The 18,429-nt window shown below is 42.5% G+C and overlaps 1 protein-coding gene and 1 pseudogene across 13 annotated transcripts in view; one reads left to right on the forward strand and one right to left on the reverse strand.

The window, feature by feature from the left end:
* The window catches only part of SH3KBP1 (SH3 domain containing kinase binding protein 1), a 383,287-nt gene that overhangs the window by 69,345 nt on the left and 295,513 nt on the right, over positions 1 to 18,429 (reverse strand). For all 13 annotated transcript variants that reach the window (XM_017540642.2, XM_017540638.2, XM_017540641.2 and 10 more), the window contains 3 exons: positions 18,030 to 18,137; positions 3,286 to 3,337; positions 434 to 514 (listed from right to left, as the gene is read on the reverse strand). In XM_017540642.2, coding sequence (XP_017396131.1) covers positions 434 to 514; positions 3,286 to 3,337; positions 18,030 to 18,137 — 241 coding nt within the window. The remainder of the gene's footprint in view (positions 1 to 433; positions 515 to 3,285; positions 3,338 to 18,029; positions 18,138 to 18,429) is intronic.
* LOC108312648 lies at positions 16,720 to 18,023 on the forward strand (annotated as a pseudogene).

Raw genomic sequence — 18,429 nt, forward strand, 5'->3', positions numbered from 1 at the left:
TGTTTATTTCTCTGGATGTGAATTTCACCAAGCCAAATCCATCTATCAACAGCGAACAAGCACCTTGGGACACTAGGCATGAAGGACGGGCTAAGCAGAAAATGACAGGTATACACTAGGCCCTAAAGGAACTTACACCCAACTTTGAGGTGTGGAAAGGGTGGCCATGGTAGAGACATCATGAAATAAAAGCAATGTGTTAACTGACTAGGCTGGTTATTTTTCAATTGATGAGAGATTCTGGTCCCACGAAGTACCACATAACCCTCTCCTACTTCCTTAGCAATAGGATTTGTAAAAGCAATCAAAACAAAACCATGATCAGCATATTCCAAAGAAAAATCAAATTCTGTGGGTATTCTGGACTAGCCATGTAACAGACAGCTTCAGCTCTTGCTGTTCTAGAAGTGCCAATGAAGAATTGCTTTCATACCTTTTTCTTCTGTTCTGTTGGGAAGCATTTCTGGTCTTTCAGGAGGTATCTTTTTAAGTTCATGTTTTCTCTCAGTGGTACCTAAGAGGGAAAGGGTAATAGTGATCAGAAAATGTTTTCTCTATTCATTTATTAGACACACCAGCATTTTATCAGGTAGGGCAAATCAGTAAGTTTTTTTCCCCGAGTTGGGTGTTAGCATTACCTGGCAAATAGGAGCTGTTTAGAAACAGAAAGCAGAAATCATCGCTGGCCTATGTCATTAAATTCACCTGCCTATGTATCCTTAATTTATAAGAACACCACTAATATTTTCTGATATTTAAGCCTAATTTCCTTAGGCATCAAAATAGTCACAGGAAATCACTGGGTGGGGGCAGAGAATGTGTACAAATAAATAAATGTCAGTTATCAAATAAGGGGCCACTGAATGTTGTATTTTACCAAAAAAAGGGGGGATTTCATAGGAGTCTGGATCCCATTTTGTAGCCATTTTAAAATAGGGCCTGGAATTATCTGACACTCTTCTCAGTAAGAGGTGAGGTCTACATCCCCTTGCCAGGAATGTGGGTGGGCTTGTGACTACCTCGATCAGTGGCAGGAATGATACTACGTAATTTCCAAAGCCAAGTCATAAAAGGTCCTGTAGTTTATGCTTTATTTGCTGGAATACTGAACCTCCATCTAAGAGTTAAAACTGCCCTGAAGAGGCTACATATAGATGCTCCAGCCTATAGCTCCAGCTGAGCCCAGCTTTCCAGCTACCCTTGTCAAGGGGAGCCAGACATGTGAGGGAAACATTCATCTTCGAAACGGATCCTCCAGCTTCAGCTGGTTCAGTATTCCCAGCTGTGGTCCCAGATATGAGCAGGGACAAGCCATCTCAGCTATGGCCTGCTCTTGACCCACAGAATCTGTGAACATAAGAAGATTGTTGTTTCATGCCACTAAATTTGGGGTCCTTCAAGTATTACATTTTTTCATATGTACCACTTAGCACTTAGTCTTTACCCACATGGATCTTTACCCACTGCAGCTGCTCCCTTACCTGGGGTTTTCTCATTGGTGCCAGTGGCCTAAGGCATGTAAGAGCACTTGAGAAATAGCTAAAGCACAAACCAGTCAAAAGTACTCCTCTTATGTATGGACTGGGTTGAGTTCTTAACAAATTCTTTACATGACCAGGTCCATAGATGGGTGCTTGGTATTGGAAATGTCAATTACCCAATCTCAGAGGGCAAAAGAAGTTAAAAAAAAAAATCCACCAAACATCTTTATTTAAATCCTCTTAATGTTTCACTACAAATTAAATACCACATCTCACTTCTGTCAATTTCATATCTGATTTTTTTTGATCAAATAATCAAACACAAGGAAAGCTGATGATAGAGAAAATATGAATATCTACCTCTCCATTACAAAGCAGTTCCCAAGATCATTCAAGCAGGATAAATGAGCAGTAATCGATGAAGATTAAACGCCATCTTGCTTTGCCCCACAGAGACCCATCATAAACTTTGGTAAAATTGTTTTAAAAGGGTAAGAATTTGCCTACCATATTACAATCTAGTCTCCTAACAACAATGAAGTCAGTATTATTCCTAGAGACACAGGAAGAACTGACAATCCTACTATATTGAAGAATCTAATCTTAGCTACATTCTAGATTGCCTGAGCCTTGGACTCCTCAACTAATCTCCACAGTCTCTGATTAACTACCAAGGCCTATAGGGAAAGGGGTCTTCAGAAAAAAGCAAATAAATAGCTTGCTTCATTTTCAGCAAAATAAAAATATATGGCCAGAACCACTAGGTGGCAAAATGAAACTGCTCAATGCAAACAAGGATGGGGGTGGAGCAAAAGATGTAATTAACATCCTATTTCAGGGCTTAATCTCTGTAATTCTCAATTATGCCAAAGGGAATGGAAAAGGAATTTGGGGTCAAGTTTTTCACCCTAACTTGGTGAGCCAAAAGAACTTAAAAATCACTTCTTAATAAGTTTATAAATAAACAAATCTGGAAATTTATTCATAATTTAACTGTTAAAGAAATGTCGTAATTGTGAGTGTACAGAACTACAAATACTCCTTTTCTTCTATTTTTGTTGTTAATCTTTTAAATGCCACTTAACTAATTATTCATGGAGGAATTTTTCCCTATAATTAATTTTAACAATTATAAAGAGGACTTCTATTGGGAAATATGAAATATGATTTTTATATACAAGAATCCAGTGTGCAACGAGCTACCAAATGTCCAATATCAAGTCTTCCTATATTATTTAACCTGAATAGCTGAACTACACAGAAAAAAGTCAATTAGATTTTTCAAAATTAAAAAAGAGCCATGAGAAAAAGTAGTTATTGCTAGAAAAACATCTTTTTGTTGGGGGGTAAGTGAAGTCAGTAAAAATTTTGGTTAACCACCTGAAACAGACACTGAAAATTCAGCAACACTGTATGCGCACAACAATGCTATGACCCATGGGAAACAATTTTCCCTAAGCTGACCTTCAGCTGGGCATAGGTGAAACTGGACAATTAAGTTCTTTTCTCCACAAAAGCTGTTTATTTTAAAAATCCAAACTTGTTTTTTTAAAAGTTCTTTCTGATCATCCTCTTTGGGAGCCTAGATTTTTACACTATACCAGGGTTACATTTTAATGGTATGTTTATCTTTTAGGAAAAACAGAAGTATCTTTAAAACCTGCCTGCTGAGATCAAATCGTTAACTTCCCAAGTTGTCAATATATGGCACTTGAACCAAGAATCCTGAACTCTACACTGAGGATGATTTGAATATATGCAAAAAGACTCACATTTTATTTGATGGAACTGAAAGGTACGTTACCTGCCCCTTGTTTGATGACAGGAGCGGATGGAGGTGGTGGCTTCTTGGGTCTCTGAAAAATTAATCAAAATTATACCACATGAGATTGTTGGCAAGCCTATCCTCTCACAGAAGGACCATAGACATTGTTTTCTATGTGCAGTTTGGACAATTTAGAGAACCTCTCCAAAAAAATTGAGCAATTCGCTCTCCAGGGAAGTCAGTTTTTGGCACCTCTAAATAAACGCTAAAATAAATCCAGTCGGCAAAACAAAGCTCCAATCGACAAATGAAATGCCATTTCCCCCTTTCTAAGTTTGTAACAGCCTTCTGGAAAAGCACAGCTCAGCAAAAATGGCCTGAAACCAGCAAGCACAATGGTACTCCTACGATGAAGCTGCATTTGCAATTAAGATTTAATCTGCTGAATAATCATGCAATTCGAAAAGAGTCACTGTAAAGATTCAAAATCGAATCTGCTCTGGATGTAGGACCTTCAACAAAATGCAGGCTAATGGCCTGCTGCAGCCACATCAGGTTGCAAGCCTTCTGCCCCTTCCTATGCCGAGTCTGGCAGGCCATTTGTTAGACACCCTACAGACTCATTGTACAACAGATAAACTGGAACAGAGGGGGTTTTTTTGTTGTTGTTTTGTTTTGTTTTTTTTGCATATCAGCCGTGATTTGTTTTTCTCACACCCTGTCACTCCGTAGGTGATGGAGGCAGCAATGCAATCAATGGCATACATCCCTGAATTGGTTCCAGGGTAGCCAGCATTTTCTTGTCATCCAGGATTGACTGTGGGAGGGAGATGATCAGGCTGGACTTGGCAAGTTATTCTGTGGCCAGAAAAATCCAGCCAGGGCACTGTTCTTTGACAGCTGTTTTAGGGGGAAGGGGGACCGAGGGCAAAAGGAGAACCATCTCAACATCAAAATCTTTAACGAAGGAAGGACGAGAATGAGGAGGGTTTGAGCAGAAGATCCACGTCACTGCCGACACTTCTCATCCTCTCTGGGCATCATATAGTTGTGGTTTTTAAAAAGCTCCATGGAGACTCTTCTGCTCTCTGAAAATGTATTACTGTGACATTACTATTACCACAGGGACTAGCCAAAGCACCTGCCCATCACCAGCCCTGAGCCATCAGTGCCTGATGCAGCACTGTGACAAGGAAAGAAATGGTATTAAATAAAACCCAGAGAATATTACACCCACAGGGAACTTTCTCAGGGGGCATCATAGCATGTAGGCTCTGGATTCAATAACATATCAGCTTTGTTTTTTACCAGCTGGGTGATTCAAGCCAAGTTATTCTATTAGGTATGGGCTAGGGATGGGGGAGTTCAGAACTTTACTGTCATTATAAATCCTGGCTCTTTCCACTATTACCCACAGACATGGGGCAAGTGACCTCACGGAGCTGAACTTTCTCATCTATAATCGGTCATAATATGACCTCTCTCTTAGGAGAATTTAAATTCATAAGCAGAAATCGGTAAGCACTGACTTGTTTAATCTGTGAATTATGATACCCATTTTGCAGAGGAAATAATTGAGGCTTCCAGAGATGAAGTCATTTCTTGAGGTCACCAGGTTAGTAAAAGAGGTTGGTGGGTGGGGCATGGCTAGGCATCAAAACCAGGGCTGTCTGATCCACAGGCGTACTCTTAGCCACCATGAAGAGTCCATCTTGCCAGAAAATATCCACACGACAAACCATCACACAGCCATGAAACCACACACAAGGAGTTTAAAAAAACACAGGGGGACTGTATTGTGTTAAAGCTGAAAAAAAGGGTATCAAATTGCAGCTACAGTATGAGCTCAACTAGGATGCAACATACACAGAAAGAGAGGAAAGAAATTTAAAGCAGTGATCTCAGATTCTGGGTGCATACATGTGCATGTGTGTGTGTCATTCTTAATGTTTTTTTTTTTCTGTATTGTCTCTACGAGTGCAGAGAAATATACTTTATTAAAATAAAGAAAGCAAGCTGCTCTAAGGACCACCAGCCCTTACATACAGGTGCTCCATGGGATAGATGTGTTTCTGCCTTATGGTCTCACATTATTCTTTCCCCTTTTGCCAGCCCCTTCTAGCTCTCCACTCTTTTTCTTCCTCCCTACTCTGTCATTGTGTTAATAAGACTGGGGACAGATGTGTGTTTACCTATCAAAAGGATCGGTGAGGTTCTGCTAGTTAACCTTCCTTTACCTTGGAATCAGAGTTCAGGCATATCTCGGAGATATTGCAAACTTGGTTTTAGACTACTGCAATAAAGTGAATCACAGGAATTTTTTGGTTTCCCAGTGCATATAAAAGTTATGTTTATGCTCCGCTGAAGTCTATGCAGTGTGTAATAGCAGTATGTCTAAAAAAGCAATGTTCATACTTTAAAAATACTTCACTGCTAGAAAAAACTAATGATCATCTGAGCCTTCAGCAAGTTGTAAACTTTGTACTTGGGGAGGGTCTTGCCTCAATGTTGACAGCAGCGACTGATAGGGGTGGGGGTGGCTGAAGGTTGGGGTAACTGTAGTAATTTCTTAAAATAAGACAACAATGAAGTTTGCCACATCAATTGATTTCCTTTCATGAAAAATTTTTCTGTATCATGCAATGCTGTTTGATAGCATTTTAGTCAGAGTAGAACATCTTTCAATACTGGAGTCAATCCTCTCAAATCCTGCCACTGCTTTATCAACTAAGCATATATAATATTCTAAATCCTTTGTTGTCATTTCAACAATGTTCACAGCATCTTCACCAGGAGAGGAGTATATTCCATCTCAAGAAACCACTTTCTTTTCTCATCCATAAGAAGTAACTCTTTATCCATTCAAGGTTGATCATGAGATTGCAGCAGTTCAGTCACATCTTCAGGCTCCACTTCCAATTCTAGTTCTCTTGCTATTTCCACTACATCTGCAGTTACTTCCTTCACTGAAGTCTTGAACACCTCAAAGTCATCCATGAGGGTTGGAATCAACTTCTTCCAAACCCCTGTTAATGTTGATATTTTGACGTCCTCCCATGAATCACAAATGTTCTTACTCGCATCTAGAACGGTAAGCTCTTTCCAGAATTGACTTTCCCTAGATCCATTAGAGGAATCAGTATCAACGGTAGCTATAGCCTCACAAAATGTATTTCTTAAATAATATTTGGAATGACTCTGATCCATGGGCTGCAGAATGGATGTCGTATTAGCAGGCATGAAAATGGCATTGATCTCCTTATACATCCCAATCAGAGCTCTTGGGTGACCAGGTACACTGTCAATGAGCAGTAATATTTCGAAAGGAATCTTGTTTTCCAAGTGATAGGTCTCAACAGTGGGCTTAAAATATTTAGTAAACCATGCTGTAAACAAATGTGCTATCATCTAGGCTTTGTTTTTCTATCTATAGAACAGAGTCAGAGTAGATTTAGCATAATTCTTTCTTTTTGTTTGTTTCTGTTTTGATACAGGGTCTCAGTATGTCACCCAGGCTGGACAGCAGTGTTGCAGTGGTATGATCACAGCTCACTACAGCCTTGACCTCCCAGGCTCAAGAGATCCTCTCACTTCAGCCTCCCAAGTAGCTGAGGCCACAGGTACACACCACCACAACTGACTAATTTTGTTAATTATTTGTAGAGATGGAGTTTCGCTATGCTGTCCAGGCTGGTCTGAAATTCCTAGGCTCAAGTGATCCTCCTGTCTCAGCCTCCCCATTCTGGGATTATAGGCCTGTGCTACCGTGTCTGGCAGCATAACTCAAGTGTCCCAGGATTTTCAGAATGGTAAATGGGCACGGGCTTTAACTTACAGTCACCAGCTGCATTAGCCCCTACCAAGAGAGTCAGCCTGTCCTTTGAAGCTTTGAGGCCAGGTACCAACTTCCCTAGATGATATCTTCTTCCAATAGAAGGCTATTTCATCAACTGAAAATCTGCTGTCTAGCGTAGCTACCCTCAACTAAGCTCAATCTTCTGAGTAACCTGCTGCAGTGTCTCCATCAGCACTTACTGCTTCACCTTGCACTTCTATGTTATGGAGATGGTGTCTTTCCTTAAACCCCAATAACCAACCTCTGCTGGCTTCCAACTTTTCTTCTGCAGCTTCCTCACCTCTCCCAACCTTCATAGACTTGAATAGAGTTAGGGCCTTGCTCTGGATTAGACCTTGGCTTAAGGAAGTGTTGTGGCTGGTTTGATCTTCTATTCAGACCACTCAAACTTTCTCCATATTATCAATAAGGCTATTTTTATTTATTTATTTTTAGAGATAGCACTATGTTGCCCAGACTGGTCTTGAACTCCTGGGCTCAAGTGATCCTCCCATCTTGGCCTCCCAAAATGCTGGGATTACAGGCATGAGCCACCATGCCTGGCAATAAGGCTGTTTTACCTTCTTATCATTCATGTGTTTACTGGAGTAGCACTTTTAATTTCCTTCACAAATTCTTCCTTTGCATTCACAGCTTGTCTGTTTAGTGCAAGAGGCCTAGCTTTTGGCCTGTCTCAGCTTTCAACATGCCTTCTTCACTAAGCTTGATCATTTCTAGCTTTTGATTTAAAGTGAGAGATGTGTGGCTCATCCTTTCACCTGAACACTTAGAGGCTATCATAGGGCTGTTAGTTTGCCTCATTTCAACATTGTTGTGTCACAGGAAATAGGGAAGCCCGAGGAGAGGGAGAGAGGTAGGGAATCACTCCATCACTCAGTGGAGTAGTCAGAATACACACAACATTGATCAATTAAGTTTGCCATCTTCTATGGGCACAGTTTATGGTGCCTCAAAACAATTACAATAGTAATGTCAAAGATCACTGATCACAGATTACCCACAACAGATATAATAATAATGAAAAAGTTTGAAATGTCGTGAGAATTATCAAAACATAACACAGAGACATGAAATGAGCACATGCTGTTGGAAAATGGCGCCAGTAGATCTGCTCCACACAGGGTTACCACAGCCATTCAATTTGTAAAAAATGTAATATCTGAAACACAATAAAGGAAAGCACAGAAGAATCAAGTATGCCTGTCATTTCTTATACACAAAACTGCCAACAACCTGTGGCCTTATTCTTCCCAGCCAAGTCCCAACGATGCCTACCCCTGGACATCTTCCTCACTCCTTGCTAGTCTGAACATTTCTATAACCAATTTCATATAAGCCTCCTTTCACCAAGGCCATTACCCCAGCGACCTTGCCTCAAACCACAGGGCCCCAAATTTAAAAACTACAAGTCATCGTATTTTCCAAGATTACTGGCCAAAGAAAAAAAAAATCCCTTACTGTTGTGTCACATTTGGCATGTAGCAGACATATGAAATGTGACAGAGCAGAGCAGAGAGGCACCGGGGGAGGGAGAGGGGAAAATGTTACACTAACAGACAGTGTATGAAAAGTGTGGTCACAGCAAGTATGTGTGTGAATGTGGCAAAGGACAGAGACAGAGTGTGAAGTTTTGTTCGGAAACCCGGCAGTTGCAGAGGCAGTTGGGGGCACGGTTTTGAAAGGAAGGAACAGTTTGTGAGCTGTCTGTCTTGCATCTACCACTCTTGATCAATGTTGGCCAGATGTCTGCTTTGCTTACTAGCAGTTTTCCTATTTTTTAATTCTTTACTGACTTCACTTTCTCTGGTTCCATCAAACTTAGCCTTCATGCTTTTTCAGAGGAGAAAGGATGTCACATTTTCAAAAAGGATATCTATAAGGTAATTCTAAATAAAAATCAGGGCCAGGGTTCTATGCAGCTCTGGACTGCCCTCCTCCCCCAAATGATTCATAAAGTATTGCACATGGGCCTACAATGTTTTTTAAAAAATGCAACAGGCTGAGCACTTGGGGAGACAGGCAGGCAGACTGCCTGAGCTCAGGAGTTCAAGGCCAGCCTGGGCAACATGGTGAAACCCCATCTCTACAAAAAATACAAAAAAATTTGTAGGGCATGGTGGCACATGCCTGTGGTCCCAGCTACTTGGGAGGCTGAGGCAGGAGGGTCACCTGAGCCTGAGAGGCAGAGGCTGCAGTGAGCTGAGATCGTGGCACTGCACTCCAGCCTGGGCAACAGAGGGAAACCCTGTCTCCATAAGAAAAATAGAATAAATAAAATTTAAAAAAATTTTTTTTAATGCAACAGGAAGGTGGCAGTGTGAAATGAGAAGGCAGAATGGGTGATTCTCCAACAAAATATGACAGTAGACAATTCATCACATGAGTTCACTATTCTCAAATAAAAAGACATGAGGAGGTCACTTAGTTGATTTCCCTCCAAACATCCAATTGTGACTGGATAAAGAAAATGGGGCTGGGGTCCTCTGGGCTAAGTAGTAGGTCAAGGTTTCCTGTGTGGAGTTTATCAGTAACAAGATATTAACCAGCTCCTATAGATGCACATACTAAAACATCCTTTCAACTCAGGCAAGTATTTAAGTCCTGAGTTTTTAGAGGCACTTGTTCTATTTATTCTCTTTACCCCTTCCTCCATGGTGAAGGTAAAATGCTCCAGCTCCAACCTCAGGTGGCTTCAGCCTGCTCAACTTGCAGATAAGTGCTAAAAAAAAAACAGTGGATGTTAAGAGCTGCAAGTGATCACAGGAGTCCCCCATACAGCTGAGATCACTGAGGCTCAGAAAGGTTTTTTCAACAGCTAGTTGGTAGCCAGAGGGCCCAGAACTCAATGTTTCTCAATATCCAGACTATGGGAATACATTTCACAAGAGCCAACATGAATATAATGATAACAAAATCAATGAACCCACATTTTCTGATTTCTGTGAGAGCTGAATGCCTTCCACGGTCTTCATACATGGAGGGAGCATAGGCCTAAGTGCATGTGTGTCCATGTCTGCCTGTGTGTGGAGTTGTTGGCTTGGACCAAGACATGCAGACACCATCCTTCAAGGGATATATTAGCTAGATTTGATTTTTGCCTTTACACTACCAGGAAGGAAATAGATATGAACATTCTGGAATGAGAATAGCAGGAAGACAAGCTTTGTTTCCTGTGAAGGATTTCAGAACTGACTCTGCCCCTTGTTTGGTAAGACTGGCCCTTCCCAAGCAAAAGGGCTATATCTGTTCCCCTGGCAGGAATTTGGTTTGTTCCTTTGCCTCTTGAGCTGGTTTGCCTTCAGAGCTCTGGCCCCAGAGATGTGATTTGTTTTTTTTAAAAAAAAACAAAACAAAACAGAAGTGTACCCTGATGGCTGGGTACCCTTTAGAGGGGCTTTGTTAGAGGAGTATAGTGAGGTTCTGGAAGTAAGTCTCAGCTTGATTTTGAGCAATTCTGGACTTTGGAAGACCTCCTCCACATATCCTGCTAAGTTCTCTGGAGGGGTGTGTGTGTGTGTGTGTGTGTGTGTGTGTGTGTGGCTGGAGAGGGGACACAAATGGACAGCTCCTGATTAGGGCACCCCCATGCAGCTCTAGAAACACATGGGGACCTCCACTCTGCCCTTTTCTCCCCTGCCCCTGGAGGCCCAGCCACACCTTTGAAATGTGCAGCTGAAGCCATGCTCTAGGTGATGACAGTGTCTATAACTGCACCTTTGTACTCTATAGAGTCTCCAGCAACTGCCTGCCCTGTAACCCGCCCTGGAGATACCCAGGGACCTGGGGAACCCACTCTTGGAAGAGGCTTTCTCTAGTTTCCTCCCTCAGCCTCTGGCCTACATCCGTCATCTCCCATTCAGACTGATGGCCTACTGGGTGGTCAGCCAGGCCTTGGCATTTGGCTTCTCCCTAAGATGCTCTTGCAGTTCACCCCCTTGGCTCACCCCTTTGCTCCATCTGCCCCACCCTGAAAGTGATGCCTCGATTCCATGCCCAGATCCCATGCCCAGATCCCATGATCAAATGGAAGGATCTGGGCTTCCCTTGGTCTGGGAAGGGTAATCTGACAGGAGGCCAGCTCCCCCCCCCTCCCCTCCACTCTTCCTCCTCTTTTGTACAAGAGAGAGGAGCAAGTAGGAGAGGAGGGCCAGGAGGAAGAGAAGGTACACTCTGGCACCAACCAACTAAAAGACCAGGGACTCTTCACCAGCAACCATGTACCATGCATGCTGTAAGGCCCCATGAAGGAGAAGCTTGGGACATGGGCTCTGCCTTTAAAGACTACAGGCTGTAAGTACGACTGAAGAAGGGAGAGGGAATACCATCCAGGTGGCTTCGAGAAAGTCCACTGGGGCTGAGTCAATAGGTCATACTCGGATGACATTAACCCCTTGACAAACTCCATTTCTTTGCATGTGAAACTACCCATGAAACTAAATGTTCAAGACAGATAACGGTTAGTTAGGTAAATATTTTTCATAAGGCTGCTTATTAGAAGCACATATTTCTTTCTTTTGGAAGGCTAACAAATAGGGAAATAATTTATTGGACATCTTCAGAAACTAGAAAAATAACAGTTCTTATTACAGATGCCATGTTTTCAGAAAAGGTGTCTTTTAAGATAATTCTAAACAGAAATCAGGACCAGGGCTAAAGGCTAAAGGACATGATGAAGAATAAAGAAAATGTCGACTAAGAACAGATTTTAAGGACAGGGTTGTCAGAAGATGGAGGCTAAGTAAGGTAAGGGGCCTCCAAAGAACTTGGTATAGAGAAGATAGAGTTAAGCCAGCAAAATTCAGCTACTGTGGGAATCGAGCAAGAGACTTCCTTTCCTGCAAAAGTTTGGAACCTGTAAAACTTGTGCTAAAAAAAATCATAAAGGCTAGGTTGGCACATAATTAAAATGGAGAAAGTGGGAAATCTAACTGCTTGCATCACAATGTGTCTGGAGATTAATGTGAACAGGAAAGGTCCAGTCAGTCATGAAAACAGACAAATGGAGACCAAAGGTAATGGTGCAGTGCTCTTGTAAGTGTCATCGAGGCTTAGCTGACTTCAACACATGGCTCCCTTGGCAGACCTTTGCCTTTGGTGTCTGAGGTGGTCTCAAGTGATACCTGCCAGAGCCTTGGTAAGAACAACAAACTCCTCTTGTTTTCATTCCTTGCCCTCCCGGCAAGCACTGGATAAATGTGGCTTCTGGTGGAACCTGGCTTCTAAGGGATCAGGCCCATAGGGGACAAAATGACTGGGGCAGGAAGACCCCTGCGTTTCAGACTGGCTGACATCTGAGTTCCTGTTGCGATGAGTAAACTGGCTGCCTGCTACCTGATTAAGTCTCTGTGACTAGGCAAAGGGGAGCCTGCATCATAGTCACAGGGACATCTTTGAGGGCAGGTTTCTGAGTCCCTGAGGCTGAGCCTCCACTGAGGAGCATTCACTAGGGAAACACCTATGGGGATCTTAGCAACGCCTTCATTCTTGACTTGCACTAACTCAAAAGAGACCTCCAAATAAATGTGTGGTAGATTAGTAATATCTTCTGGTGATATGAACAGTTTTTCTTAGAAGAACTGCAGCCTGAGATTTATTCTTTTTTTTTTTTTTGAGACACGGTCCTGCTCTGTTGCCCAGCCTGGAGCGCACTGGCATGATCACAGCTCACTGCAGCCTCGAACTCCTGGCCCAAGTGATTTTCCCACCTCAGCCTCCTGAATAGCTGGGACCCCAGGGATGTACCACCATGCCCAGCTAATTTTTCTTATTTTTGTAGAGATGGGGTCTTGCTATGTAGCCCAGGTTGGTCTCAAACTCCTGGGCTCAAGCAGTCCTCCCACCTGGCCTCCCAAAGCACTGGGATTACAGGCATGAACCACCACACCTGGCCACTTTCTTAACACTATCTTTTAAAATACCTATTCTAATTTTGTTCTTTTGTTAATGACAATGAGCAGTTGTTTCTGCAGTTTTTGAGAGTCTAAGTTCCCCATTAGCCTTCTGTAACAATGATACAGCATACACATTGCTTCATTAGAGCTCTCAGAGTATTTAATCTTTCTGTTCTGGTATTCAATTTTACTGTCAAGGCCTAAAATAAACAGCCATTGAATCTAGGTTCTCTTATAAATAGCTTACATAATTGCTCTAAAACATGCACCAAGGGAGCAACAGATGCTCTTCTGGAATATCTTGAGGAAAAACCCCAAAGCATTTGTCACCCTGGTGAGGAAGAATCCACTAAGTATTCTCCGAAAGAAAGATGGCCAGGAATTCTAAAAGGCCTTATAGTAACCACCTGAATTCATACCCCAGAAGAAAATATGTCAGCCTCATCAGAACGCTCTGGTGATACCTACAGAGTCAAGAGGCCTGCTGTTGAATAAATGTCGTTTGCTTCTGTCTACCCTAATCATCAGAGATCGTCCTCTTTTCTGGGTGAATGATTGTAACCCCAGTCACTGGCAAGACAAGATGACATCTGCTGAAACCAGTGGCAGAATGTTTCAAATTCTGTCATTCACATAGTGCCTCCATGTTAATGATTCTAATCATCTTTACATTCTCAACTCAGCAAATGACAGCCCCATCTCGTCACATTGTCACCAACTCACCAATACTCTGGGTGCAGTAATAAAGGCTGGTATAACAACCAATGTGAACATGTTTGGCTGGTTTTTATAGGCCAGAGGGGATGGAAAAGGATGCTATATTTTGAATTTTCTAGAAGTTAAATGTTACATTATACAATCACTTTTTAGCTATAGATATTACTTTGACAGGTATGACTACTGTTTCCCTTAAATTGGGTTTTCTGCTTCGTAGGGACAAGGTTAAAAGACCTATCAAAGAGATGGTGGCTGCTTGTCTGGGATTGGAGAGATGCCCATGGGGAGTGTGCATGTCCCAAAGAGCATGCCATGCCCGGTCCACTCATCACTGACAACTTCACTCTCCTGGTGGAAGTGCTTCCCTTAATAGCTTATGTAACACAGAGCTTCTAGAAAAGTACACTATGGAGTAGCTCTCACCTGACTGAATTTACTGTCCCCCTAAAACATGACTGGGAATTAGAAGGCATGCTTTACCTATTTTTTAAAAGAAAGATCTAGATTTTACCCTAGCCTTCAAAACCTTACTGGCCATCACCACAAAAATGATAATGATGTGAGGTAATGCATATGGTAATTAGCTAGATTCAGTCATTCCACAATGCATATATACTTCAAAGCATCATGTTGTACACATTAAATACAAATAATTTTATCTGTCAATTAAAAAACATACTGCCTCAATTATAACCAATAAGGTGGCAAATGTCTAGTAGGATGGTATGCTTGCTAAGATTCCTTGGTTGAAGGGAGAGGAGTTATCATGAAGGTCTTGGTACCCGAGTGTTTCAGGATGTGCCTAGCTTTTACTAGCCTCACAAAGATAGGGAAGAAGGGAAGTACAGGTAGGCTGGACAGCCCCCTTGCCTCCACTCACTTGGAGAGGCCTATATCAGGTATCCTTTCAGAAGAGTTTGGCAAGTCTCCAAGGCCCTAAATGCCAGACCTAACTGCCTAACTCTAAGCTCACAAGGACAGCGCTCATGTGCATGCTTCACTTTCAATCAACCAGCACAGTGGCCAGCCCTGAGAAAGGACTCAATAAATACTGAATGAGTGAATGAAGGAGAATAAAACATATATGTCAGGCAGCAGATCCAGAAAAAACCATGAGAAATAACATAAAGATTATGTCATTCTGTGCTTACGTGTCTCTACCAATATATTTCCTAAGTTGCTAAATTTCTTTTTAATGGCCATTTATCAAAGTTTTTAGATGCATTTGGATTCCCAGGGAAGCTTGCCAAGACACCAAGATAACTGCGTTGATTTGATCAACTGGAGCAAAAAGAACCAGAGTCAGCCTTCTATCATTGCTTCACAGTTTCAGCTAGAGCCTTCCTACCTTCATGGTAAATAGTAATTATAAAGACTAGAATAATTAATCTGTGTGAGGCATTTACTAACTATCAGGCACCATGCTTAATAATTTATGTGCATCATCCCAGTAAATTTTCTCTCAACACTTCAACAAGGTAGGTACACTTATTCATATAATTTTATGGATGAGAATGCATGCAGAGGCTTAGAAACATTCAGTGACTTGGCTTTGGCTACAGAACGAGTAAGTGACAGAGCTAGGATTCAAACCCAGATCTATCTGATGCCACAGCCTAGGGTCACAACCACCGTACTCTATGTAATGTTTGCCAAACCTCATTCCTGTGTCCTACTATTTCAAAACACTTCCTATGCAGTCATTACTAAGTGTTTAGTATCTGTTATTCTCAGTGACTGATTTTGTCAAATGAAAATCCACTATTGCTATAGTCATCAGTAAAAACATTTCAAGTGATTTTGCTTGGTGGAAAATTTCCTTATTGAATGATGAGCTCTTCTCTGTTGTGTGAATTTATTTCCCTCCTAAAGTATGAAGGATGGGGGAGGAAACCAGAAGGTGGGTTGTCATCACTTAGACAGATACCTGCTTCTATACCAGTGCTTCCTATACTGTAATATGCAAACAGATCACCAGTGAACACTGTTAAAACACAGATTCCAATGCACCAGGTCTGTGGTGGGGTCTGAGCATTTCTAACAAGCTCTCAGGTGATGCTGCTATTGCTGATCCATGGATCTCACTTTAAGTATCAAGAATTTAGGAAACATTAAGAAGCAGAATACAGATTCTCTAAAACCCAAACTCAGACTCCAAGAGAGAATAACAGGTGTGGAACAGAACATTCTACACTTAAACAACACAAAAAAGAAAGCAATCAAAAAGCTTATGAAGTGTGGCTAACTTAGCCTTCAAATCAACCTAATGGTCTATGGGGCATAATCTTGGCAGGTGCCAACACCATCTAGCTTCTTAAACAATTACATCCATTCGTCAAAGCAGCACAAATCCCATTAAATGCTACTTTAGTATCCTTGGCAACCAATCCACCAGCATTGTAGCTATCCTTCCCACACCTCAGCCCTACTGGAATGGTGCCACGGCAAGATCAGGCTCAGCACGGTCCAGTAACAGAGTCCTCATGGGCATAAAGTAGACCAAGGCTGGGAAGGGTGGGCAGAGGTCACGTGAAAACTTGGGCAAAGAACCCTGAAGATGGGATTGCTACCCTCTTATACTGGAAAGTGCTTCTAACTTCCTAACATTTCTTATTACATCATCAGCAGGGAAACAATACACATGGAGTGAGGCAAACAAATGGAGTGGCTGATTTAAACAATGGTATGGTCAAATGGGCTCCCACAACTAAAGAGAAACCATGGATGAGAGATGCGTATATACTCATATATGGATACGTGTAGGTGTAGTATAGAAAGATCAGCAGGCCTCAGCCCAGCACAGTGGCTCACATCTGTAATCCCAGCACTTTGGGAGGCTGAGGTGGGTGGATCACAAGGTCAGGAATTCGAGAACAGCCTAACCAACATGGTAAAACCCCGTCTCTACTAAAAATACAAAAATTAGCTGGGCATGGTGGCACATGCCTGTAATCCCAGCTACCCAGGAGGCTGAGGCAGGAGAATAGCTTGAACCTGGGAGGCGAAGGTTGCAGTGAGCCGAGATCACACCATTACACTCCAGCCTGAGTGACAGAGTGAGACTATGTGTTTTTTTTTTTTAAAAAAAAAAGAGATCTAGCAACTTGAAGCAGCATGACCAAGCCGTGTGGGGTGCGCCTGAGCAGGGAGGCCCACAAACAGGTGGAGGTCTTCAGGCAGAATCTTTTCCAGGAGGTTGAGGAATTCCTCTACAGATTCTTGCCACAGAAAATCATATACCTGAATCAGCTCTTGCAAGAGGACTCCCTCAATGTGGCTGACCTGACTTCCCTCTGAGCCACACTGGACATCCCCATCCCAGATCCTCCACCCAAGGATGATGAGATGGAAACAGATACGCAGGAGAAGAAGGAAGTCCCTAAGTGTGGATTGCTCCCTGGGAATGAAAAGGTCCTGTCTCTGCTCGCCCTGGTTAAGCCAGAAGTCTGGACTCTCAAAGAGAAATGCATTCTGGTAATCACATGGATCCAGCACCTGATCTCCAAGATTGAAGATGGAAATGATTTTGGGGTAGCAATCCAGGAGATGGTACTGGAGAGGGTAAATGCCGTCAAGACCAAAGTGGAAGCTTTCCAGACAACCATTTCCAAGTACTTCTCAGAACGTGGGGATGCTGTGGCCAAGGCCTCCAAGGAGACTCATGTGATGGATTGCCGGGCCTTGGTGCAAGAGCGAGATGAGGCAGCCTATGGGGAGCTCAGGGCCATGGTGCTGGACCTGAGTGCCTTCTATGCTGAGCTTTATCATAAGCAGCAACCTGGAGAAAACTGTCAACCCAAAGGGTGAAGAGAAGACATCTATGTACTGAACCCAGGACTAGAAGGAAAATAAACGACCCAAATAAAAGAAAAAAAAATTAGCAGGCCTTACCCTGCATCCTCAGCCTTACAATGTGCTTTTCAGGCACTTCCACAATACTGGCTACTTTACCACCCCCAAGGATCATGCTATGTGGGATGCAGGCAGTTCACTTACCAAAAAGAGCACCCAAGGTTCTTACAGTTTATTTAGGTGCTGAAATGTGCCAGTGCTGCACTGAGTGTTTTACATGTACTATCTTGTTTATGTATGCAACAACCCCAGGGTAGAGATCACCATTGCCAGCTAACAGATGCGTCCTACGATGAAACTTGTTACAGAGTATATGGCAACTGAGGGCTCAGAATGTGGGTCTGCTGAATGTTCAAATGCCAGTGCTCTTCAACGTTATACCAAACTTCCCCCATCCCAAGTCCCATCATGGGAGCCACAATTCTGCCAGCATGGGGGGCACTGAAATCAAAGCCAGGGAGACTTACATTCCCCTCCTTTTCAAAGTCCGGTGGAAGTAACTTTACGAAGTTATCGGGGAACACGCCTCGTCTGCCGTTCAGCTCTCCTTCCCACCAGCCTACGTCAATGCAGTCCTAGAAAACAGGAGAACAGAGAGTAAGAGATGGGGCAAGCAGCCTCCAGAGGCTTCTAACACCCCCTTTCAAGATAATGGAGGCCCTTTACTGGAGTTCTGTGTTAATCAGACAATGGTTACCAAGTCAGCACAAACTCCAAAGTCAGAGGGGAAAACAAAAGCTTAAGTCTGCTTAGCGTTGCCAGCTGGAATGCAAAACCCAGTGTTGCCTTCAGATGCCCAGAATCAATAAGGTCTTCTTTCTTTCTCCTTCCTTTCTCCCTTTCTTTTCTTTCTTTTTTTTTTTTTTT

This window comes from Cebus imitator, unplaced genomic scaffold (genome assembly GCF_001604975.1).
Source record: "Cebus imitator isolate Cc_AM_T3 unplaced genomic scaffold, Cebus_imitator-1.0 Scaffold128, whole genome shotgun sequence".
In the NCBI taxonomy this organism is placed as follows: Eukaryota; Metazoa; Chordata; class Mammalia; order Primates; family Cebidae; genus Cebus; species Cebus imitator.